We start from the raw sequence: 26887 nt of genomic DNA on the forward strand, positions 1-26887 counted from the left end.
TCTAATATATGGAAACGTCTATAATGCCTTGTTCTATAAAACGCATCAAGTACTTCTGTATTGCATTCAGGCTCATAAAAGTTTACTTGAGTTGATAAACAGCCATAAAATTTGTTGTGCTGAATTGGAACAAAAGGTGATTTTTTTCTTATTGGACTAGAGATTTTAAGCAACAGGCCTAGCTTCTTAGACTTCAGTTTTTGTCAGTGAAGTTTTGAAAGCTGATTATCATAGTGAATCTTAATTTTAGAGCTTGTTCAGAAAAAAATTAGATATAACGCCCTGGGAGTAGCTGCGTGAAACCAATACAGAGAACCTGTTGTTTAACTGGCATATTTATTCTGAAGTCTCTCACTGTCTTAATGTAGGACAAATGAAGCAGTTTGTTCTTCTGCTGTGCTTAGTACTGTCAGATGTGCATAGAATAAGATTATCTGATTTTCCTTTTTAAAAGAATGTGATTTGTTCTTATGTTGGTTACTCTGCACCCATAAGACGCATGCAAGAAGCTGTACGTGAGTTTAGAATTCTGATTTACCGCAATTAAATAATGAGACAAGACAGTGTTAAGCATATTCTTGCTATTTTAGGTATGGTTTCAAGTCTGAGAGTATGAGCTTTTCTGTGTGATGTCTTCTAAGAATAATGCTTTCCTTTCTGTATGAGGAAATATTTTTTGACATTCAAAGGACTCAGGGAAAAAAAATATACAAACAATAAATGTTTTGTGCTTCATGCCATAAAATAGCTTTGCACTTTCTTTCAGATACTCGTCACAAATTAATAACTCTGAACTATCATAATAGTGTATTTCAAAATGAATAGGGAATAATTATAGTAATCAGAACACAAGCAATGCATAGATTTGGTGCGGGAATGAAACATTTCCTTTCAAACAGTTTTTCCAGAGCTTTTTTAGAAAACTGCTCTTTTAGATTCAGCAGGTGCCAGATCTTTATTATGTTAGAAACTAACTGAAGTTTCCAAGAACATTTTGGAATTATCTGGGATTGCAGAAACAGTTCTCAAAAGTAAAATGGCTTGCTCTGTGCTATACTGTAAACAACTAACTGCACACTGATGTGAATAACTAAGTCATGGTACTGTCACCAGTAAGAGAGGAACACTGAAAGTAATAACTAGAATTTTAATGTGCTTTATTTGGGTATAAAAGCAAATAGTGGTGAAGTTGCTCTGTGATACAGACCAGCACAAGACACAAAAGTCTTCCTGCTTGAGTCAGAACTGAATGAGGCTTATTATTTGAGTGATAAAACATGAATTGATATCTCCTTGCATAATACTCACATGAAAGATGAATCAGACTTTTTGCATTTAGTATCATTTAGGTAACTCTTCTAATTTTTAAGAAATTTGTCCCAGTTGTCAATAAACAGGTGTTTTTTGTCACAATTAACAAATAGGCAGTTCCAGATGAGAATAGTTGTATTGATGGTAAGTGTCTAAGTGCAATTATTCATTAACAGTAAATAATGAAGTTTTCGGTAATGACTGCATCCTGCAGAGCAAAAAACTTGATGGATCCTTTTGCTTCGTGTGTACATACATGTATCTCCATTTCTGATAAACTGCTTCCAAGTAAAAACTTACAGATTTTCACAGTAATAGCAAATTAATTCTAAAATAGTTCATTCTAAAACCTTACAATGATTGCCTAAATCACTTCTGTCTGTTACTACCTGTATTGGGTTTTCTGATTAAAATTTCACAAGAACTTTAATACTTTATTGCGTTTTATTTTAACGTGTTATTTTATGTTGTAGTGTTTTCAATTACGCAGATGTGGTCATGTGTTAATTTGGATGTCTCACTTTAGCAATTAAGAGAACTTTGCTTTCCTTAGTAGCCCTTCTGAATCTGCATTTACTTCTGATGGAGTTGTTCTGTTTGACATGTACAAATCTGATTTTCCATTCTAGCCAATACAACACTGTCTAGGTGAATTTAAAGGCTGGTTCTATATTCAGAGCTTACAAAAGAAAGATTTCATGTGAGAACTGCCTTAAGTGCTGTTTTGTCATTTGAGCAGGAAATGACTTGCATGCATTATTACTTACACCTCAAAGTCTCAGGTGACTTGCATAGATATATTTTGCTGTATGTACAGTTGTATATTCATGAGTCAGAGCTGCATTAAAATGAGGCTGAGAGGAAGCTGGGTTGAGGATACTTCTTTGAGCACATTGCCATATTTACAGAGGGAAATTACAGCCATAAATATCACTGGCAGTGAGACTTCCTGAAAGCTTATGTGAGTTCTTTTGTCCTGGTTTAAGATACCTCTGCTTAATCCAAAGTGTTTTGTACTGTGCTACAAGGAATACTATAAATATTGTAGCTATTCACTAAAAATGTTTGTAATCTCGTTATCCCAAAAGCATAATTGAGTAAACAACAGTATCTGTATGCTATTCCCAAGGGAAAAATGCTATATATGGATAAAAACTACTGAGTTACTAAAAGATGTAGATGTTCCAGTCCTGTTATTCATTAGAATGGGAAGCATAATCCAGTGAAGGATCACAAACTGGGAGTCAGAATATCCAGAATCCTCATTGTGGCTAATACTGGCCAATTATGCTGCCTTGAAGGGGACACAAGGACAATGTTCAGAAATTATGAATTTACTTGAATTATTATTACAATTACAGGTGTCAGTCACTTAAAAAAAATAATATTAAATTAGGAAGCTCGGTTTATTCCTCATCTAGAAAACAGGTATATTGATGCTATGCATTACAAGCTTTTTTGAAGGTTGAGAAAGGTTTTTGTTAGTTAGGCAGCTGGGATAACTCCCTGGCTTTTCTCAAACCAAAATATGAAAGAAAAAAAAAATGATGGGAGATTTACTTACTGTGATCTGACGATTAAGTTTGTATGTGTATCACTTTAGAAACACCAAGGATATTAATGCTAAACTTCTTTTCTCTCACAGGAACATTCCTAGAAATACAAGAGAAGCAAAAAACTGTTTTCAAACTTCTATTGGAAGGTAAGAGTTAATGCTCTTCTTATATTTAACAGCTTTTTGAGATGGTCCTGTCTCTTTCACCTGCTGAATACCACAGGCAAGAAACCAGAATTTCAGCTAGCCATCAACATCTGTGCCAATTCTCTACCTAAAAACAAAGTAGAATATCTGGCATTTGTAGCTTTCAATCCAAGACTGACTTTGAGGAGAAAAGGTAAAAATCTAGAATGCTGTCTGTCACTTTCTGCCTGTAACAATACTTCTAAGAGTGTTCTTAGAAATATTTTTCTAAGAGTGAACAATATACTGAGATCTCAAAGAAATATTTACTTTTTCTGCTAAACCAGATGGGTGGCTGAATAAATTTCATTCTCTATTGCAGGTTCTAGTTTCCTAATAAAGATTTGGTTTCTTTTCTATAAACAGTAAAAGCTTGAAGAACATTTGGGCTAGCAGGAAAGAACTATGTATGCAACCTTTGTCACTCTAAATTGGATAGAATGAAGCTTTAGCAGCACAAAATCATTGGTAAATGCCCACTGTCACTCAAGTCTGCAGTGTCAAAATCCATCAGGAAAGGAGAAAAAGCTCTAGGCCCCAAACATTTTATTTGACGGTGTCCCCCTGAGAAAGCAGGACTCTGAAATAAACATTTGATTTTGCCTGTCTGCAGCTCAGTCCCAAAAGAATGTAGAAGAATAGAAGTTTCAAACATGTGCTAAAGAAGATGCCTATAAAGGAAGGGCTTTGAGTAGCATGCTACTGTTCAGTATTTAAATTGCTGGAATAAAAGTAAAAAGGGCAAGCAAGACTTACAGAGCGCTGTTGTCTGGCAAATCTTCACACTAATAATGGCATCCTGTCTTAATCTACAGCTATTGTTGATGTTCATGTCTTAAAGAACTTTCTACATAGGGGAACAAAGCATTACCTGCAAAAAAATCTAATGCAGCAAAGAACTGAATTGCAGATGTAACAGTGACTGTACTATACGATTCTGTTCTATATGAGTTACGTCTTTCTTTCTTCCCTGCTCCACAGAGGAAATGAACCTGCTATTGTTGTTAAAAGGAAAAATAGCTGATTTGGCACAGTGACAGGCCAAGATGCTGGCTGTTATACAGGTGTATTCCTTAAAGCTACATCTCAAATGTAATGTTTCATAGTTACCACTGACCCTCTCTTTCTGTGGGATTCTTGCTAGGATCTCTAGTTGGAGGGGAGGGTTGCATTTTTCCTCTGAAGTTGAAATGGGCTTCTGTCTGATCATTCCATATGTTGTGTATTCTGGACCATACCCATCACAGATGTTCCTCTCCATGCATTAAAACTGGGTATAAGCTCATTCGGCTTCAGCACTTGACTTTAAAAGGCAAAGAAATCAAATCCCTTTCTTGAGGGTATAATGCATCATTTTCCCCTCTTTGACTGTGTATTATCTTCTTTTACATCTGATCACATCATCAGAATCTAACTTCCTGCATCTGTGTTGGCTAATTAGTGCCTTGGCTTTAAACCTTCTCCTATCAAAAATATAATTTTTTTTACCAGTCAGTATTTATTTTATACAAAGAGTTCTGAGCACATGTAATAAAAAGTGGAAGTGTATTGTTTTCTCTAAATTGGACATAACAAAGCAGAGTGAAAAGACTTGGATGCAGAAGTAAATAAACCAATGGTTTGGAGGGGGTGGGTAGGGAATGGATCGTTTCACTAGGAATCAGTGGGGCTAGTACTTCAGTGGTAGCACCCAGACAGGTCACACTAAACAGTGAAAGATTTTCAGAAACTGAATTTAAAAATCAAACCCACTTTGGCTCAAAGCCTGTGGGGATAAATAACGACTTAGCACAAAAGAACTGTTAGTGATTTGACTTCAAAACTTTCTTTGAAAAAGCTGTTTCCCCCTGACTTTGAGACCAACCAGAATAAAAGCAAGGTGCTTTGTAGACTCTTGATCAGAAAACAGATGCATTTTTCTATGGCTTAAAGAGGTAAACCTCCACTAATCTATGCAAGTTACAATGTGGTAAATCAGCTACACAAGTCGCACTTTCTTCTGACTGAAATAATTTGAAGAGTTAGGACCATTCTTTTTAATGGTGTTAGTATACTGGCATTATTTATAAACAGCAAAAATATTCTACAATCTTTGTTTTGCTCTTAGATGTATCTAATGAGTTCATACAGATTAATAAATGGAACAATTAAGTGATAGATTGAAGGCTGGAAGCAATTCAGGGTTAAGTATATGCTGTCATCTAGTGGTCATAGCCTGCAATCTTGTTTCCTCTGTTCAAATTCTGGTTTCTTTTGGCATCAATATTAAAAGTAAATTGATTATCATCCTTGTCTGTTAACCATTACTGCAATGAATATTTGTAGCAATGTAGCACTTACATTTCAGTATCTGTATATACATTTACATATATGTAGGTGTTGACATTTATTTGAGGGGAGTCAAAGGATGTTTTAACAGATCAATGGACATATACCAATACTGAGTCAACACTGTAAACTGTGCACACATTTTACATGTTAATTGAAGAAATAGATCTATGCTACTAAATAGCTTGTCTCTACTCACACAAATTCATTGTTATTTCCACTCTACATGTGATTTTTTTTTATTACTTTCCAAGTATCCTGAGGTTGTGAGGTGAAATAATAGAACATTTTTATTGTATTTTTAATAATTTTTGGACACCTTCAGCATTTCTTTACAATAATCAGAGTAGCCTTTAAGATTATTCTTCATAAAGCAGTCTCAGCCATTTAACTCCAGCTGAAACTGACTTTAAAAAGGATGCAAATTATTGCAAGCTATCCATCAGTTTTATTTTAACATTGGCTTTAAAATTTTGATCTGAATACTATCATTCTTATCCCTTGTCTTTGCAGAACAGACCAAGTTCTAAATTCAGGCACAAGATTTAAGGTGCTTTTGAACCCTTCACTAGAACTCTGTAATTTAGGACCCATATTTAGTACTTTTAGAAAATCCGGGGTGATGAGTTGAAACAAATAAGTGATGTTTAGTATTTCATTTATTCATAAAAATAATGCAAATACAATATAAACATTCAGTTTTCTTCAAAGAAAGTGGTAGCTGAACATGTGAGAATCTTTGTGAAGCTTTCAGATTCTAATATGACTTTCACCATCTAACAGCAGTATAAAGAATTCAGTCATCTGTGCAAGCACATGCTACTTGACATGTTTCAGAGGTGTCTGTAGAAAATGAGGATATTGACTGGTACCACTTTTCTTTACTTCTGAGCAATTTATAGTTACTTGTTTTGGCAAGTGAACACCTTACCTCTGTAAGTGATAGGTTTACGTATTTACAATATGTAAATAACAGCTCTCATTTTTCAGTATGGAGCAATCTCTCTCATTTTCAGAGTTATCAACTTTCAGATACCTGCATGGGGTTGGACTACAGCATCCCAAACTGGGTTGATTTTACAATAATATTTTTTAAGATTTTAAGGTTGTCTAGAAGAGAAACCTTCTAACTTAGTGTTGACCATCTGCTTATTACGGCTGGGTAACCACACTAGATTTAGGCCTCTCCTCAGTAGCAGTTAGCTCTTCTAAGAATCTGTGAGCACAGGTTATTTTAAAAGCAATAATGGGGAGCTTAGCCCGTTGTAAACATTGAGCACACAGAGGACTGTGCTTTATTGATTATCATATCAGTTTCATTCTCATACATTTTGCTTCTTACTGCTCTGCATCTACTATTCAACCATTTCCCTTCAATGTTCTGTTAAATCTGTGTGGGAAATCACTCTTGCTGGAGGAATACCAGGTCAGTTGGCATATTAAGCAATCTGATTACGTCAGGCTTTAATCATAATATTTCAGATAAGCTAAATAATACCTTATAAGTAATAAAGAAACATGTCTGCTATAAGACAATGTAGCAGGTGATCAACTCACGTGTTCTTGGGAAATCAGACTGTCCGAAGAGAATATAACTTCATTTGTCTCTGTTAGAAACAATAGAGTATGGAGTCATTGGGCAGAACCTATTATTGAGCCTGTATTGAAAGAGGGGGAAAAAAGAATGTTAATCAACTCTTGATTAAAATGTACGGCTCAATCTCATAAACCGGAGGAAGTCAAATCTTGACAAATGAGAATTTCCTAAATGAACTTCTGCTTGAAAAGATCGTAAGTGCCTAGTCTTGCTTTATGATATAATCTCCATGTAACTCTATCAGTTATATGGAGATTTTCAAGCCACACTTTCTCATACACTCTAATTCCATAGCAGCACTTAGAAAGGCAGCTTGGACATGATGTGATTTTAGGTCCAAGAGATTATTTCTCTATGCACTTTTTTTTTTTTTTTTTTTTTTTTTTCCATGGATGTGTAGCTATTTTCCTCTTTCCCTTTGAGGAATGAAGACTACTGCAAAAAGTTTGACTCCTGATATTTCTATTATGCCTTAGCTCATAGTTAAACTTATGCAGGATTGTTCAAAGACCTACATGCTCCTGTGTTCCATATAAAAATAAACAGGGATCCCTTTCAGCTCTAAAAGGAGAAGAAAAAGCAGTTGTGTAAGGAATCAAATGGTAATTACAGATAGGAGGAAAGGTGTGAGGTGAGGCACAGCATTTTGTTTCTCAATGAACTGATGTAGCTTTACCTTTTCTTACAGTATGTCATAGATTTTTTTACTAGCAGAATGCTGGAAAGAAACACTGCTAATGACAATCAGATCACTATTTTTTAACACTATATGTCATAAGTATTAGCAACACATTTTCTTTAATTATAACTAGAAACCAGTTACAAATAGGTTCTCACAGTAAGAGCATTGTCTTAATGTAATAGCATTTTTTTGCAGTACCTGGTGTTTGTATAATTAAGACCATAAAGGATAATGAACAGACAAATACCTATTTTTTTAACTAATCTTCATAGCAATAAACAGGATTCTAAGCTTGCTTGTAAATGGAATTTGAAGAAGCCAACTTGTATTTGTAAAAGCACTTTCAAAAGAAGAGTCCACCACTGAATGACATACATGTAAATAGCCTGTGTACAGATTACCATTTTCTGCTTAGTATTCTATTTTCGTATATTTCTGTGAAACTATGTAAAGCTTTGCGAGATTTTTCCAGTAAGGACTGAATATGTATGTACTTTCTAGATCATAACCAAGTAACTTGATCAAGAAGAAATTCACTCCCACTGCCTCTGTCACTTTCTGAAACTTTCTGCAAATCTGCCTGGGACAAAACTCTTCCAGACCACAGACATAGTTTGTTGTTAATCTGGCCAGAATACATTCAAATGTTCTGGGCTAGTATTTGAAGGAAAGCTACAGAGCTTTTCTCTCTGAGTAACTTTTGAATTATTATAGTCTTGGTCACAGATGAACATGTATTTTACAGATCAAAACTGATAAGAATTTTCTTGTGAAACAATTTTGAAATGATGGAAAAACTGAAGACAGGGTGGGTTCAGTTTGGGAAAAAGCATTCCATAGTTGAGGCGTACCTCACCAGCCTACCAAGATGTCATTGTTCAGTCTTCTGCCTGAGCACCCTTTGTTAAATAACCCAGATGAAAGATAAATGAATGGGGAGTAATTTAGATAGATTAAATGGACACGACTTTGGATCCTTACCGTAACTTCTGCAGTGCCTCATATATGAGCAAGGAAGAATTGCTACGTTCCAAAATGCCAGGGTCATTAATCAACCCCTTGATGTTGAAGTTATGTGATACAATGATCACAGCTTGTAGAGGACAGAATTTTCTTTTGCATGGATCTGCGAATCTGCTTCGTTTTGTTCAGCCCTGCTGTAAAATTCAGGGAATTAAAGTAATTGAATCATTGATCTATGAATATGATTTCTGAAATACCATGAAACAACATAACAATAAAGGATATATCTTATTGGAGTTTTTTTAATGCAAATTATGTAGTTAATTTATCCTTTGGCATTAGCTGAGCATGTCTCTCTGTCATGGAAGTCTGCAGCTGGCATCATTGGGCCTAACCTACTGAAAGTAATTAGAGATCAGAGGGCTCCCAGTTGACTTCATAGAAGGATAGTTTTTCATTCCTGACTAACTGGCAAGAGATCTTGTAGCTTTGTCAGTATTGGATCACATTAAATATTTTTATTGTTGAGCAAAATTCAGACCAGTCATGTTTTCCATAATGACAGATGTCCACTAATGACAAGCTTAGAAGAGGGGTCCTGACTTGGTTTTGATATAGTAGAAAAAATGCAACACATGTTGTGCTGCTTGTAGCCAAGGACTGTTGTGCTGAGAGTTCAAATACATGGGCAGTGTTTTATAAACAGGACGTTTCTGATGTGCCATTGCAAACCACAGTGGAGTAAATCAACACTGTAATGTTCAATGACAAGGACTTTGCGAATGAAATCAGTCAACTGTATTTGTACTTTTCTGTTGTCCCCTGAGGTGTCAAGTGTTTTTATGTTTGTATGCCTGCATTGGCACAACAGACACTCTGAAATTTGATTCAGAATGGTTTTGCACTCAAGTAATCTGCTTCTCCAACTTAATGGTGTTGGGAGAGATCCCATTTTGAAGTTTTATCAAATATACTTAGGGAATTTATCTTCTGGTGGTTTACTGGAGTCCTTAAGTCTTCTGCTGCATTCAAAAAGTCAGCCTGGAGGGGTGTGTGAGACAAGTAACAGCAAATAAAGAAAATTATTTACGGTATGTATTAGATGCAGCCTTCTCTGGAACATTGTGTGCAGCAGTGATCATGCTGTCCATGATCCATGTCTACTGGTAAAGGTGTAGCATCAGGTGATGAGGATGGTGTTCTCATATGGAAGATGGAAAAGAGTGAATCATCACTTGGGAAAGGAGATGAAGTAGGCATAGGTTGAGAGAAGTTCAAAGTACATAGTATAATAAGATAATGAAAATTTCCTGTTTAACTTTTCCTCTGCTTGTAACAGGAAAGACGAGGGATGGACAGTAAAAATAAGATTCAAAACTGCCAAAACATATACTCTGTGTACAGGGGAACTCGTTGCATAACATTTGAGGTTAAAATGTTAATAGGATCTAGAAGAGTTAGGTATTCCTTCGGTTAACAAAAATATCCAGAGATGTCGTGTTCAAACAAATCTTTATCCTTTAAGCAAGGATAAGGATTAATTTGGAGGGATGGAGAAGAGCAGATGGATTACCCCAAAAATGCCTATTGCTTAAATTCCCTATGAGAAGTGAACACAGGCTACTGTCAGATGTGAATAGCTACAGTATGTGAACCACACCTCTAATTCATTTCCTCATTTTTTTGCTCTTTGCAGTAAAAGGACTGGAATTGTATAGAATTTTTCTCAAAATGCAGTTATGAATCAAGATATAAAATGAGATTTCTCAGTAAGGCATTCACAGGAAAGTAAGATGATTATGTGGTAGGATGCTATCTGCTGAAGGTATTAGCAGAATGAGAAGGTATGGTTTAAATTCAAACCTCTTATACAAATGAGAATGCAACTAGGTTTAACTATCCTATGTTCTAAATGTTTTTAGCTAAGTAGGATTAATCACCTCACACAAAGGAAGAAAACTGATAAATGTAAAAATCGGATAAATAATGAAACAAATAACCAAGGACATCTCAATATCAAGTACTCAGAACTTTGCAAAATAGGATGCAATACTGTATTTTCCCACTACTAGTATCCAACCTCCATGATACAAGTTTAAAAATGTAACAATTTTAAACAAACCTGGTCTATTGTAACTATATTTATAAATAAATAAATAAAAGAAACACACAGGAAAAAAACAGCCAAACAGAAAAATAATCCTTAATATCAGTTTCCTCTTTGGACATGCACATGGATGCAAGGAAAAGCACATGTCTAGAACCCATGCTAAACTTGCCCAGAAATCTCACTATTTTTAATAATGGTGCTGTTTCAATAAGTTCCTCTGTTCCCCGTGCAGTACTTGGTGAATTTTGACAGAATATTTGAGGTGACTGGTAAAAAAAAAAAAATATATATATATATATATATGGCTGTGTACAGGTCTAAAATAAGATTGTAAATGAACCATTGCTGGAAAGCAAAAAGCAATTGTGTTTTGTGAAAGCTGTCTCCTTTTGCTGCATAGTATTCTTCAGTATCTACTACAGCACCAGGTGTAAGGCTTGTAGAGGTTAGCTTGCAAAGAAGCAGGTGCAGATGTTGCTTAATGTTTTCAAGTAGTATTCAAAAAATATTTTTAATAGATCTTTTCCTGTCACTCATACTGGGTGGGAACTCGATTCCATGTTATAAAGATAAGTTTCACTCCTGTGATGTTATTGACTTAATCTTGCAAGAAAGTCAGACTCATGGAAAAATAGGACTGGCAAGGATTTTAAGATGAATCAAGGCAGTATCACAGTTCCAGTAACTGTTTGTACATCCTCTGAAACAAAAATTGTTGACTTCTATTCAGCCTGTGATATATTTCAGACCTGCAGAGCTGCTATGCTAGTCCATTGTTCTCCATCCTATATTAATGACTGAAGATGCACCTTTGTAGTATACCCAAATGCTCAGTGTTTTCTAACAAATATTGAAAAAGGCACAAGTCTTATACCAAAAAAAAAGACAGCATGGTATCAGTGTAGAATCTGACATATGGTTGTCTTTTTCATTTCTTTAAATGTGCTTGAAGACTGTGTGTTATTAAAATAATAATCTCTTGGTGTGTGTATGGTTGCTTCTCGTGAATAATCTCTAGCCAAAATTTTACTGAGATCAATGATAATTTTGCCTATATTGAGATATAAATTACACATCTGAAACTATGAAATGCCTTTGGAAGACCAGGGTGAATTGTAATGTGGAGATACCAGGATGTGGTATGAAGCCCAGTTCATGCATGCTGTCTTCATGCTTTGACTTCCTATGGAATGATGTGTTTAAAGGACGATAACAGTAGATGCTGACATCTAGTGGTTTTGCAGTACCTGCTGCTTCAACTTTGAAGGTATAACTCGGTCACCTATCTTTTTCTAGAGTGTTGAGAAGGGTAACAGTCCTTTTCTAGCCCTGCTGCAAGTCTATAATTTATAGACAGGTAATAAGCTTAGTTTTAAAAACTGGAGTTACTTTCAGTATTCATTCTTACCTCTAGAAGCTTTGCAGTGTCTAGTTAAAAAAAAAAAGAGTTGCATGTTTTTCTCTCAACATTCCATAATCTGAATATGCTCCAAAAGAAAACTTTCATCATCATGAGTAACATCTGAATGTGCATGGTTATCTGACCTGAACACAGTAGGAAAACCCTTTAAATGGTTATTAAAGTGTTTTACACAGGAGTAGAATGGTGTTACATCGAAGGCATTAAAAGCTTGCAGCCCTGACCTAATTGTTGAGTCATTGTGTGTTCCAAGATACTGAGGCAACTGAAGCCCTAAAATCTTGAAATTGTGTTCAGAGAACTACATTAAGAGGTCTTGATGATATTTGAATTTGGTATTTTGTCAGCCATTAGTGCTAATAGTTAAACAAACAAACAAACAAAAAAAACAACCAGACAAATTCACAGAGGAAATAGTCACTAAAAACTGTTAAATTCATGCACATTTACTGGTTTGGAAGCTCCTGGAGTCACAGATTTTTGGAAGCTGGTGAAGTGTTCTGAGAAGTATGACTTGTTCTTATGCCTTTGCTGGGCTATGTTTATTACTGCAGATACTTAGTTTGGATGTCAGTTTTTCACTCATCTTCCCATGCTTAATGAAGCATCATTTCTATGAAATATTTATTCTGATACCACAGTTAATTTTCTCCATTATATAAAGGTATAAATCATTCCTTCAACTGGATAAAGTATATAGGCTAAGAGAAGAGATTCCTCTAAAGGTGATGGTTCATGGGTTTCCTTTTAAAGGAAATAATTAAGAACAGAGACCTATGTGTGTGTGTAAGCCATTTTCTGTACACAACAATCAGATTTATCATCCCTATTCTGTCCTTTGAACAGAGGTACATATTTCTGAATGCTCTTCGCTGGTGTTCTGTGTATGGGATACTGATCTGTTTACAAATTTACATTTTATAGAGTAGTTTCATAAGAATTCCAGTTAGAGTTGCCTTAAATTTTGCCTGCTGTCTTTGTGAGCTTGAGCTTGTAAAATATCTTCTAGGTATTTGGAATCATATCTAGTGTGTATATGTGATTGTGTGTGTGTGTGTATATACATAAAAGTGTGAGAATTCATAAGTGTTAATATAAAAATCTACAGCACAGAGTACAGTAAAGAGAATCCTGATGTGGCCAAGATTTATTGCGTGCTTAACTTTATATGCAGTAAGTAGTTACACATAAATCCAACATGGTATTTAAAATTAAGACCATATGTAAATCTTGACAGCATCAAGGCATAAATGGCCTGGTGCTCCTGCCTCAGAGGAGATAGAGCAATCACAGACAACTGACACATTCCTTAAAAGCAAGTGAGCTTAGTCTATTTTCTTGTTTTGTCAGTAGGAAGGTGTAACTGTGTGGAGAGAATAGGCTCAGAAATTCAACACTATGCAGATTATAAAACAGAATATTAAAAATAGGTGAACAAGAGAGAGAAGGAATGGCTAGGCAAATTGACTCACTTTGAAATCAGCACTGACAGCTCTGGAGATACTCATCACCAGCTTATTTTGATTCTATCCCAAACCTGTTGATGTTGATACAGCTACTGGTCAACTTGTGAGCTGGATTCTGCTTCTCGTTGTACTGAAGTTAATTAGCTTTCTTATGCAAAATCTCAGTTGACAGTTTGTGTGTTTAATGAGCCTAATGAAAAGAGGTGTCTTATTTCAAAGAGCGGGGGCATGCTGGGGTAGCTGTGAGAAAGGAAGTTAGAGACTGTCAGAGATGCAAACAGGAATTTAGATGACTGAGTTCAGTTCTTGTCTCTGCCATATCTTTGTGAAGTTGTTTGATCTTACTCTCTGCCTCAACTTCTCACCTGTAAAAGTAGATACGTTGTTTTTTTTTTTTTTTTTAATACTAGCCTTTTGGGGATCAAGTTTTGTCGTGTGGTATAGATCTCAGCTGGGCCTTTTGGACACTTCTGTAATACTAATAGTACAAAAAGGGGTTATTCACACTGTGGTATAATTGCTCTTGCTGAATCAATAAAGTTTATAGCTGGGACTGTACTTGGACGCAGCTCTACTGGGAGTTGTAACTACTGAGAAAATATAAAGAAATATGTGAAAAGATGTAAAAGTTTATTAGTGTACAAATAAGATTTTGTTTTTAAATTATCTCTATCTTATCTGTTATACATCTACATCTGTTGTGTAATGCTATTTCAGTTTTTCTCTAATATTGAATCTAAATTGTCTACCAAATGAGAACTGCAATTGCATTACACAATTAGGATTAGATGCCAAGCTATGATTAGTTTCATTCCTCTATGATAAAAAGGGTTAAAAAAAAATAAAATAAATGGAGGCTGGAGGGACTGAATCTTCCAATTAGCTGTGCAGCATTCATTGCAATTGACATCAGAGGGAGTAGAAATAACTTGAAAACAACATTTTTTTTGTAGTATTTTCCTTACAGAGAGAACTTAGAAAGAAGCTGCTGTTAAGTAGTTGTGTTTTTTTGTTTTTTTCTCCTGTGGAGCCCTGTATGATCCACGGTCAGAGTTAATAGATTAAGGAACTAACAGGAATCCAGTGAGGAAAAACACAATTTGTGGATCCCAGTTGGGTTGTACATATATCTAGATTGTGTGCTCCTCTCCCCTGTCATAAATGCAGAAATAATAAATAAATAAATAAATAAATAAATGTGTGGTTTGATGAAAGAAATGAAATGCAAAGTGAGGGATTATTTCTGTTGTTGTTACAAGCAGATTTAATTTTTTTGTGTGTGTGTTATTGTTAAGTTTTGTTTGGTTGGTTTTGGCTAATGGCATTGTAGTACACGCATCAGGCCACGGGGTGGAGATAAATTTGTTAGAATTAGGTTTTCTGATACGTACATTTTCAAGGGGTTTAGTCACCGTGGTGGCAAGTATATTTAAGAATGGCTTTTCTGTTTGAAGTAAGATAATGATTGTATACTTGTTAGTGCAGAGGTTTTCATGTTCCTTTGTAGCTGAGGGGTGAAAAAGGATATGCACAAATACCATTTGTCCACCAAAGCTGAAATAGTATGCAGATTCAAAAAACAATCCCAATTTTTATGATCATGATAGAAATATTCATGACCATTCAGAGACTTTAATTAGCATAGTATTTAAGATATTATCTAAAATACTCAGGTTTGGGTTCCTGCCCTAAGACTGAATGTTTTTCCTTTAAGATAGATTGGTCTCCTAATAACTAAGCTGCTAAAAAGATAGGTCATTGCTTGATTCTGATTTCAGAAAGCTTCCTGAAATATTTTTGCAGCAAACAAAAGAATGACTTGGGGACTGAAGAAATAGCTTCAATTTTTATACATCAATGTGATATACCAAGAAAAAAAGGAAAACATTTCAGGCATGCGAGAGTTTCTTCAGAGTGTCTTTCAGAGGTTTGGATTTGTAGGACAGAAAACTTGCATACTCTTCCCCAGTGTGCTTGTAGCATTAAGACTATCACAAATATGATATAATTATTTCTTAATACATATTTTGAAAAAGTTGTTTTTACATACGCTTTGTATTGAACATTTCATCAAAATTTATGAAGGCCAGTATGATTAGCCCTGGGTGCCCTGTTGCAGTTTGTCTTCTACATTTGTCTTCTCTTCTGACTCGCATAATCTTCTTTGTCTAAAAAGTCAGTATATGACTCTTCTCTTCTGGAATGCAATTGTGTGCAAAAAAAAAAAGGATTTTTATTATACGTTCATACAGAGGTGCTATATTGTGTATGTTCTGAGTTAGATCTTGAATGCAGTGCAACATTTAATAACTGTTTGTTTGGCAAGGCAGCTCTGAATTTGTCGCTACAGTACATCAAACATCATCTAAATATAATGTTCTTTTCCCTCCGGTCAGCTTAATTCATGTGATATTTCAGACCAAAATATCTGTATATTTTTAGCAGCCTCTTATGGCGAAGTAATGCCCCTGAGAAGACACCTACGTAGAAGATGTCTGTTTTTTCTTGGAAGCCACACACATGTAACTTATCTATGGTTGCACCCGCAACATGACAAGCATAATTTTGATGCAGAGGAGTTTTATAGTCATGATAATACGGAATTATTTGTACCTCTGAAATTGACAGCTTGGTACTGACAGTAAATATGTGGTTGAATAGCCTTTAAGATACAGACATTATAGTGCTTCAGTTATTATTTCTTGTTATTTCAGTAGAGGAATGACAATTAACTAGTGTTCTGTTCTAGGATTTCATGTACTTTCTTCAGAGTAGGTCAAATTTATAGCTAATAAGGATTGTTATTTTTTCATCGTGTGCCTACATCTAATTTTGGTTCATGTGAACTTGGCTCCTTGGAATTTTCATGCTGACACTAACCCACGTATTATATATATACTAATCAGCATGAACTCTTGATACTGAATCACCATTGATCTGGCCAGTATCTAGTAGACTGCAAGTGGAGCCCATACACTTGACAGCTGTGGCTATCTTAGAGCACTGAAATAGTAATCTGCAGTGAAATTCACTGGGCAAGCAATTTACAGTGCTCTTGATGCCAATTGAAGGCAATTGTGCAGAAATAGTATGAGTTTTGCAAATTCCAGTGCAACATGCAGTGCTCTTTGTAATTTCTCTTGCACCAGATATGGTACAATGGAAGCTGATCTGGAAGGAAAGTTTCTCTATTATATAGGAGTGGTTGAGGAAACAGGAAGTATAATTATCCTGAGGTATGAGAAAACTGGTGCACCTTTACTTCTAAAAGGCAAATGATAGAGAGATTCTCTGATTCGAAAACTGATGCCATTTTGCTCATGTGGTCGGAGTGGTATATGAGGACCACAGAGTGATGAGATTGCCACAATTTAGAGAGCAAATGATCTTTAAATACATAAAAGACTGGCAAAGAGAAAGGGGTTAGTCTCTTCTTTACCCCCTTACAGACACAATGAACAGTAACAGACGTGGGTTACATCAGACAAGATCCAAGTCAGATGTTAAGAAACACTTTCTGATGAAAGTAAAGTGAAGCATTAGAATAGATTTCCTGGGGAAACTGGAGTGTCTCCAATGTTAAAGGTCATGAAATATAGGTAGATAAACATCTGTCTTGAGTGACCTAAATCAAGCTGATTCTCTGGAAGAGCTAAGGGCCTAGATTACCCCTGTGGATCCTTCCAGCTGTAATATTTTATGGAGGTGGTTGTGAGCAGATTCCAAACAGGTTTCACCTGATTAAATGGAAATGACCCTTCCTTGCAAACTTTGGTGCTCAGTTCTTTAAGGGTTTACTAGTGTAACCACTCATGTATGCAAAGCAAGAAGTTCATGGGTTTTTGTGGTTTTTTATCCCTCTTGCATTCCAAGCATCTGCTTACTTTATACTTGATGGACTTTGTCCATATCCTTTCTCTGCTTCCAAGCTCCCTTTCGTCTTACTGCTTTTCATGCGCTTTATCTGGTACACACTAGTCCCTTTTATCAAAGGACTTTCACACCTGAGGCCTCCAGTCACATACTTGGAGTAAAGTAACAGCTTAAAAGAAAATCCTCTCAAATCCTGAGGCCAAACACTGTAACAAACATATCTTCTCAAGGGATCAGTTTCCAAATGTGCTTTTGAACCTAAATCCCAGCAGGCATTTGGCTTTAAGTGTGTGATAGGGCTTTATTTATTTATTTATTTATTGTAGAGACATTCCACCTCCATTGTTTCCCCCTCAATATGTGCTATTTAAACCTGTACCTCTGGTGGATTCTACCATTGAAGTGTAGATTAGCAGAGAGCTGCTGTGTGGTGAAACATCGCAGGACAAAAGATGTATCAAAATAAAATCTTAGGGGAAAGTGTCAGTTCCTGGGAGAAGGTATCTCATGTTCTGGGAGGGAGGGTTGAGGGGAAGGAGAGAAGGTAAATCGCTGGTTTGAATCAACATTTCTTTGGAAATACGCTCTGTGTGGGCAAGGGTTGAATTAAGAGGATTTTAAAAATGTGAATGATTATTAACATCTTTGTAAAATATTCTACAAGGTGTGTCATAAACTACTTCACGGTGCAGAACAGATCTCATATAGTGTGGTCACACCAGAGATAATTTTAAATAGTGTGTGAATTCTGCAGGTCAGTGTGCAAACTGCTACCTGTAAAATACATGTATAGCGCATGCCTTTGGAGACAGTGTACTTCATTGTGTGTAAAATGATTGCTTGTGCTTGCAGGGGAATATTAGCACATTCAAGAGCCTGTTCAGACATGCAGTTTTGCAGCTTGCAATTAGTTGTTGGCTTCTCTTTTTTTGTGGATACTATTGCTTGGGACGTTCAGCCCTGTGTGAGCTCAATGGCTGGTTGTTTATGTATCACAGTTGTTTCAGTCCATGCTGAGTATTGCCAAACTATAGAACAAGACCAACCCCACCTAGAGCAGCACAGTTCCCTGAGGACAGGGCTATGTACTGGGTAAGGCCTGATTCTAATCTTGCTCGTCAGCTTCCTCTGCTGACAGTTCACTTTCAGGTGACTATGTACTGTAATACCATGGTTCACGTTCTTCTTTCTCTCAGTTAAGCACAGTCACATTATGTTGTTATTCTTGTTTGAGGAAAGATACCAAGTAATCATAACGTGAAGTCTTAATTTAAAGAATGGTTGCACAGTTTTTCTTTTTTTTTTTCTTGGGGGGGGGGGGGGGGTTGTGAGGCAGGATTGTTATGCCTTGTAAATCAAGGCCACTCCAGACTCCAGAACTACAGTATCATCTCATACTCCCTTATTCTAGTAAATGAGTAAATGTCTTTTCATTCCTTCTTTCTCTCTGAGTTTTAAAGGGTTCGATTTTTTATGCTTTGGAACTTAAAGTACTAAGCATTCTCAGTTCTCCCCTTTTTCTGAAAATTCCTTTATTCTCATTTTAATGAGAAGATAAAGGGGAATTGTCAGTAGAGACAAAAATTAGAAAGTCCAGGTCAGTAATTCTATGTAAATCTATCCCTCCAAATACCACTTCTCCATTCAACTTAAATACCCTTTGACACTTTCCAGACCCCTGACATAATTTTGTTGCTCTGTATTCTGTTGCTCCACGTCTTGATGAAGGTGAGTATTTGGTGAAAATCTTAGACATCTGTACATTGTAAGACCAAAATAACCCTTAAGATTTGTTTCTTAAAAAAAGATACATTTTTAAGATTTTTCTTTAAATTTAAAATTTTAAGAAAATATGCTACTTCACTGTCTTGTGTCGAAGATGTCATAAACACATGGGATTGTTACTCTTTTGGTCTGTTCATTTTCATTCCTTTGGTCTTGTCAAGCAGTATGAGCATGTCCCCAGAGAAGATATCCTCCCAGTGTCTCTTTCAAGTAGAACAGTTCCATTATTCCCTTTTGCAGATTAAGATTTTTTGAAACTGCAACTAAGAAGGGTAAGTTTTGAAACAAGTGAAATGAAAAACTCTTACAGAAATCAGTAGAAGAATAAATCCTTCTATCTGCTGCTGGTTATCTTTTGGTGAAAAACATTAATCCTACAAGAAGACTAAAAATGTAGATAAAAATTTACCATGTAAATTGTAGAATGCTCTGAAAGGGGTTACTTTCAAAGCTTTGTACTTACAAAAATACCGAAAATAGTTTGGACTCTTGTAGGGGAAGATCATCTGGAAAAATATGTATACATGTATGTAAACATTCTTGGTATTATCAATGTTGCTACGCATTTGCAGATGAATCCTGCAATATATAGATTATGCAGTGGCTGTTTGTCTAGGAATTTGAGATGTTTGACAAGATTTCATATTGAGAGTAAAAGCATTTTTAAGGTAGATTATCAGCTAACTTGTAGTTTATTGGTTATGCAAGAACACAGGCACTTAAGCATTTATTTATTTATTTTTTGGGGGGGAGGGGAATTTTCTTTATATCCCAATTTTTGCAGATGAAAGTCCTAAAAGTAAGAATTTGCTATTGTAAATTTGTCCCAAGATGGTATTTCCTTGATTCATTCAGTGTTTCAAGAAATAGGTAGGATTTTTCAAAGTGCCCAGTATGCTTTTGGAAGAAAAACAGGAGTGTATTTAAGAACCATTCATGCAACTCTTCCCAGAGAGCATCTTCTATATTCCCCATCTGCTGTATTCCTGGACAGTACATTTGCATTGCACTTAACTCCCACACTGCTACAAAAAAAAAAAAAAAAAAAAAAAAGTAATATATACAGCCATTTCATGTGTGAAGTATAAAATTTCCAAATTTGGATTAGGAATGATTAAAAGTTGATGTAATGTGATAAACAGAAGGTGGCAAGGTTTTATGTGTTACAGGGAGATCTACAGTTTCTTTACATTGGTGATTAGATGTGTCCTTTTTAATGCGTTAGCTACTTTCATGGACTCTTCATGAAGTATAATTTTACATAAGAGTATTATAAAAAAATTCTCCGCAACTCACAAAGTTATATCAGCAGATTTTGTGGTTGGAAGAGGAAAGAAATGATGAGGTCTTAACTGTGACTGATGCCTGATGGGTATGACAGTTACCTGAGATGAGTTCTGCTAAATGGCAGCAGAACATCCACTAAATGAAGAGTGTTGGGAAAAACATGTTAAATACATATCACTTCTTATCAATATGTAATTGTGACCACAGAGGGGCAGTGTTATCAGTCTAACATTCTCTATAGCTGAAGAATATATCCCACGGTTGATATTGACATGTGAATGATTTTTACAAGATTATTTTTTAAAATAATAGTAATAAAAAGATTTATCAAATACTTATGTTAATTTTCTTACTGTTCACATAAGCTAAATACACGTTGGGGAATTTCATCTAACAGTAGTCAAGCATACAAATGCCATAGCAGTTAGGGATATAAATGCCAGAATGATCTTTCATTCTGAATATATATATTTTTTTACTTACTGGAAGTCTGTCTCTTATCAGATAATTTGAAAATACTGTACTCTTTTGTGGGCTGTTATAGTGACATGATTTCAGATAAAGTTGATGTAAATTCTAATAATCCACCAAACATGCCCTTAATCCGTATTTTGTGTTGATAGCCTAGTTCACATATTCCTTAGATTAGGAGCTCATCTTCTTATCTTTTCAGAAACTAATGGCATGGTCCTTTTAACAAGGTAAATTCTTATCTTGCTTAGATGGCATCTCCTGGCTGTATAGCCCATTCTGCCCTAAACTATTCGAGTTTAATGTCATTGTATTTATAATGATGTTCCCTGCCCTTATCCCACATTCCTTTTCCTGCTGTCCTTTCCTTGATGTAGGTCATTTTGTTGTCATACAGACCATGCGCCAAATGTTCAGTCTGTGATGATTATTTTAGATCAAAGGTTATTTTCTATTGACATTGCTAAAAAGGTAGGAGTTTTTGTTTTCTTTTTTTTTTTTTTTTCTGTTGGTTCTACCATGAAAATAGCCATAAAGAAGCAGAAAGAGGTTGTTGCAGGAAGCACGGCCGAAAGCACGACAGACACACAGTAGAGTCAGATCATGCTCCATTTTATTGCCCGAATAGCCTAACTTTTATAGAGAACTTAACAGGGGTGGACAGTGTTTCACACAAGATTATTGGTCAAAAGCACTCAGACAAACAGCTACAAGAAAACAACCCCACCTGCAAGAAAACAACCCCCTTGTGATTAGCAGTCACATAGACCTTGTCCTTGAGGCCAGCTACTGGTAACAATATTTTCCTGAATTCCTCAATTGGGCGATGTGGGAACACTGTCATGGGAACTTCTCATAGTTGCCCTGGTAGCTTGGTTTGCTCAGCTACAGCAAGCCATGGGATTTTTGCTGTTTCAAGAAATCCCTCAACAATTCCCCCTTCTTCTTTTGAGCAAACCAAGCCTGACACAGCAGTTTTACAAGTAACTTTTTAGCTATACTTACAACACACAACGATGATTACCACCACCATAAACCAAATCCTTAATCCCCTTGTGATTAAACCCAGCAACCATCTACACTTTGTTTCAAACAAGTCAGTGAACCATTGATTGAAAGGATTGATACCATGTTGAATCTTTCTCATGTGCTCTTTCAGGAAAGTAATGGATTTGTGAATTGACTCATTATGATCAAAAAGGTTTAAACAGTGCATTCCCTTAAAGTCCTCACACCCATGCCTTTGAGCCAAAAGCAAGTAGTCAATAGCAGCTTGATCCTGTAAGAGCACATGTCGCAGACTATTTTGATCTGGTAACATCTCCTCAAGTTATCTCTGTCGTGGCATAGGCTTGCTTCTCGGCCCAGCATACCAATTTTTCTAAGTTGCTACGTGCAGCCGCAGATGCCACTCCAGGCACTAAAATTGCCAATGCTGCAACCCCACACAGTTCAACATTATCATTGCAATCCGGTGCAAGCAATGCCCATTTATGTCTGGTGGTCTCACGCAACTGTAACAAGCTAGGAGCAAATACAATGAGTTTATCTAAGTAACATGGACATCTGATAGCATTTGCAGCAATACTTTGCCAGGCCCCATCCCCACAAATCAGAGAAACATCAGGAGGTAAGGCCAAAGCTGTACAATTGTTCCAAACACTGTAGTTGTTACCCCTTGTCTCCGTGCCATAAGCCCCTAAACCCTGCTTAGCAGTGTCATTGTAAACACGGGTGTTATTTGTATTTCTGTACCCGTATGGCCCTTTCCAGGTTCCTGTAGCAGGATCCATCTGATAACCACGGCTACATTCACATTTGTAGCCACCTTTCAGGTTGATACAGATTTGACTACAGCTACCAGGGTTTTGGCATTCATCGATATCTCCACAGTTTCTCTTGTCTACAAACTCAAACCCAGCTGGACAGTCACATTCATTTATGGGCTCATCACCCCAGTCCTTGCAGTCTCTCTGCTGGTTACACACTTTATTGATATCTATGCATTCTCCACTTCTGCACTTGAATTTGCCAGGTCCAGAGCACTGAATAACATGGTTACAGTTTGCTGCATCAGTGCCATCCAGACAGTCTCTCACACCACTGCACTGCCTACTCCCATGGACACAGTTCCCATCTTCACATCTGAACTGGTCTGGCCTGCAGGTCCGAGAAGGGCAGTTAATTTCATCACTTCCATCCTTGCAATCAGGATCTCCATCACATCGCCACTTCTTGTGGATACATTCACCTGAGCTGCACTGCACCTCACTCGTAGCACACTTCACTGGAGGTGCAGGCTGGCGGCCACACTGCTCCAAAGATTCATCCGAGTGGTTGGAGCAGTCAGCATCATCATCACACACCCAGCTGATAGGGATGCAGGTAGAACTCTTGCACTGAAACTCATGAACACCACAGGTAGGAGGTGCACACTCCAACTCATCGCTACCATCACTGCAGTCATCTTGAACATTGCAGACAAAGCTTTTGGAGATACATTGCCCACTACTGCATGTGAATTCTGCTGCACTACAAGTCACAATGCCACAATTCTCTTCATCTTCTCCACTGTCACAATCCTTTTCACCATCACATTTCCAGGACACTGGGATACACTGGGTTGACTGAGGACCACAGCTGATTTCATTTACCCGGCATGCTCTCATATGACACAGCTCAGCACTCTCATCAGACCCATTTTCACAGTCCGGATCCCCATCACACTGCCATCTATTTGGCACACACTGACCACTGTTGCACACAAAGTCAGATTCAGCACACATCTTCACACAAGCACTCTCATCACTGCCATCTGAGCAATCTTCACATTTTGCTCTAGCACCGTCGGCAGCAGTGCACAGGCAGGCGAGGGCGAGCAGCAGGCAGAGTGCCCCGCAGCGCGGCAGCACCCACCGCCGCCCTGCACCTGTGTCACTTATACTACTCCTATTACCCGTGCTGTTAGTGTCAGTGGCATCCTCCTGGCACCGTTTCCGTCTTTGTCGCCCCTTACTCTCCCCCTTTTCTTTTTGCCACTGACCATTCACCACAAATGGATGAGACACATGATTACTAGTTAGGAAAGAGAGTGTAACGTCTGCTATACGGCTGCAGGCCGTGCCAGCTGCAACCCTAGAAGCTGTTTGTGAACGAGCCTGCCGGTGGTCATTTGGCAGTGTAATCTGCGTCTCTGCACTCCTGCCCCGCAATAGAGCTAAATTGTCACTAGTAATCTGTAGAATGTGGCAACCCCACGGAATGTTATCCAGAAACATAGTTATAACACCGATCTGGGGACGAATAGTCTTTTTTTGCATTGCAAGATAACTTCTTATAAAAAGAATGCCAGAGAGAAGCAGCACAGCCGCTGCTGCCGCTGTCTCCATGGTTACGTCAGACAGGCTGCAGGGTCCTGATCTCCGCCCCTCTGCTCTGTGCCGACTCGCCACACGGTGAGGGTCGGCTGCCGTTGTCCACTGACGCCTCTGGTCTCCCGTAGCAACTCGACTCCGGACGGCCTGCGCCGCAGTGTGATCACGTCAATTTCCCGCGGCCCTCCGCAAATTCCACGTCCCGCCGCAACTCTAATTCCCGCGGCCCTCCGCAAATTCCACGTCTCGCCGCAACTCCGTTTCCCGCGGCCCTCCGCAAATTCCACGTCCCGCCGCAACTCCGTTTCCCGCGGCCCTCCGCAAATTCCACGTCCCGCCGCAACTCCGTTTCCCGCGGTTTTCCGCGTGTCTCAGCGGGAATACCACGCCTCACCGTGAGTCCTGTGTACCGTGTTTCTGGGCCGGTGTCCGGTCCGCTCAAGCGCCGGTCGGATGGGCGCTCCGAAGTCCCGACGGCGCGGCGAGGTCGCGGCGCCGCTGGTCCCGGCGCCGCTGGTCTCCTGGTCTACCTGCGTTCGGATGTGCCGGCGCCGCTGGTGTCCCGCTGCGCTGCGATGTTTGTCCCGGCGAAGCTGCGATGTTCCGTTCGGGTCCTGTTCAGGTCTCAGCCTGTTCGGGCGCCATATGTTGCAGGAAGCACGGCCGAAAGCACGACAGACACACAGTAGAGTCAGATCATGCTCCATTTTATTGCCCGAATAGCCTAACTTTTATAGAGAACTTAACAGGGGTGGACAGTGTTTCACACAAGATTATTGGTCAAAAGCACTCAGACAAACAGCTACAAGAAAACAACCCCACCTGCAAGAAAACAACCCCCTTGTGATTAGCAGTCACATAGACCTTGTCCTTGAGGCCAGCTACTGGTAACAATATTTTCCTGAATTCCTCAATTGGGCGATGTGGGAACACTGTCATGGGAACTTCTCATAGTTGCCCTGGTAGCTTGGTTTGCTCAGCTACAGCAAGCCATGGGATTTTTGCTGTTTCAAGAAATCCCTCAACAAGAGGTGAATTCTGTAAGTGATGGAATTTTTTTTGCTCTTGTTGGCCTGCTCTTATTAACGATTTTAAAGACAGAGAAAAGAGACGAATAGATGGGGTGGGATTTTTTGTCATACCATATCTCCATTAAAAGAAAACAAAATGAACTCATTGAATCAGCAAAAAGGTCAGCAAGTGTTCGTGGGGGTCCAGGAACTTCGTATGAATTGACTTCATCAGATTTTTGAGTTTCTTTCAGAAACTCAAGAGTTTTCACTTAGAGGTGAAAGTTTCTGAAAGTTTCTCATTGCTCCAATGAGACTAACTTTTTTCACTTAAATTGTTTATTTGATTAATATAATTAGGTTAAATGTGTTTTAACTACTTTCTTGCCAAAGCTGATGAAGGGACCGTGGGCCCATATCTGTATTTTCCAGTCAGCAGATCCAGTAAAAGATACTATGACTCCCTGCAAGCCTTGTATTGGCTGCTCTTTGTGGTGGTAACAATTTGATATGATATCAATAGCTATTTCTCTTGTTTGCTATGCCTTTCAACCAGAGAGCCTTCTAGTGTAGGCTAACCAGACAGCACACCCACAATTTGGAGCCTACAAGAGCCCATGCTGCCACTAACCACCAGTGAAAAGGTCACGCATGGAATCCAGAGAAATCGATACTGCCCTGGCAGTATAATAAAAAGGAGGACAAGCAGGAGAAAAGACAGGAGGAGAGGAGAGCTGTATTTATTGTAATGGAAGCATATGAATTGATGCATATGAAATCATTTTTAACAAGAACCTCCTCCTTGTCTTCTCCCACATCCATCCAGCCACTATTCTTTACTGAGTGGAATAAGTTTATATGGAAAAAGTTTCAGCCAGGCACAAATATTGTTCCATTATAAAATAGAAGCTATGTATTTCCTATATTTGGGAATTATTTTCTCTTATGTCAAACAGGGAACAGTCACCCTGCTCTCCCTTAGAAAGGAAAAGTTTCGGGTTAAATTATAATCTTTTAGAAACCTAGGAACAATTGAAAACAGGAAATTAGAATGGAAATCATTCCAGACTTATTAGTACAATGTATCAGAAACTCAATTATGGTTCTGATAAGCAAAGCTGTTTTGAAGTCATTGAGCCATATCCAGTTACCACAGATAAGACTGTCATTCAAAATCCTCGTGGATTAAATCCAACCTCTGGACACTGGTTTAGTGATTACCACCAATTTACAATATTGATATTAATATTGACAGCTCCTAGGGTCTGCAGTTAGTGATCAGGAGATGGCACTAATTAGATGACAGAATACATATTTTAAAGTACAGTTTCAGAATTTAATTTGATACCAGAAAAAAAAAAAAAAAGAAAAAAAAAAAAGAAAAATCATATACTTTTTTTTTTTTTTTTTAATACACTGCAATAACAAGAGATGGAGAAGAAACTACAGAACGGCAGCACATGCCGAGC

The 26887-nt window shown here is 37.6% G+C and overlaps 1 protein-coding gene across 1 annotated transcript in view; it reads right to left on the reverse strand.

The window, feature by feature from the left end:
• Nucleotides 1-2888: 2888 nt before the first annotated feature.
• LOC311215960 (very low-density lipoprotein receptor-like) overlaps nt 2889-26887 on the reverse strand; it is a gene marked incomplete at both ends in the record, with an annotated part of 29302 nt that continues 5303 nt past the window's right edge. The window contains 3 exons of the mRNA XM_084297418.1: nt 2889-2964; nt 22790-24018; nt 24819-25038. Coding sequence (XP_084153544.1) covers nt 2889-2964; nt 22790-24018; nt 24819-25038 — 1525 coding nt within the window. The remainder of the gene's footprint in view (nt 2965-22789; nt 24019-24818; nt 25039-26887) is intronic.

Source organism: Netta rufina (assembly GCF_964035555.1).
Source record: "Netta rufina genome assembly, chromosome: 17".
NCBI lineage: Eukaryota > Metazoa > Chordata > Aves > Anseriformes > Anatidae > Netta > Netta rufina.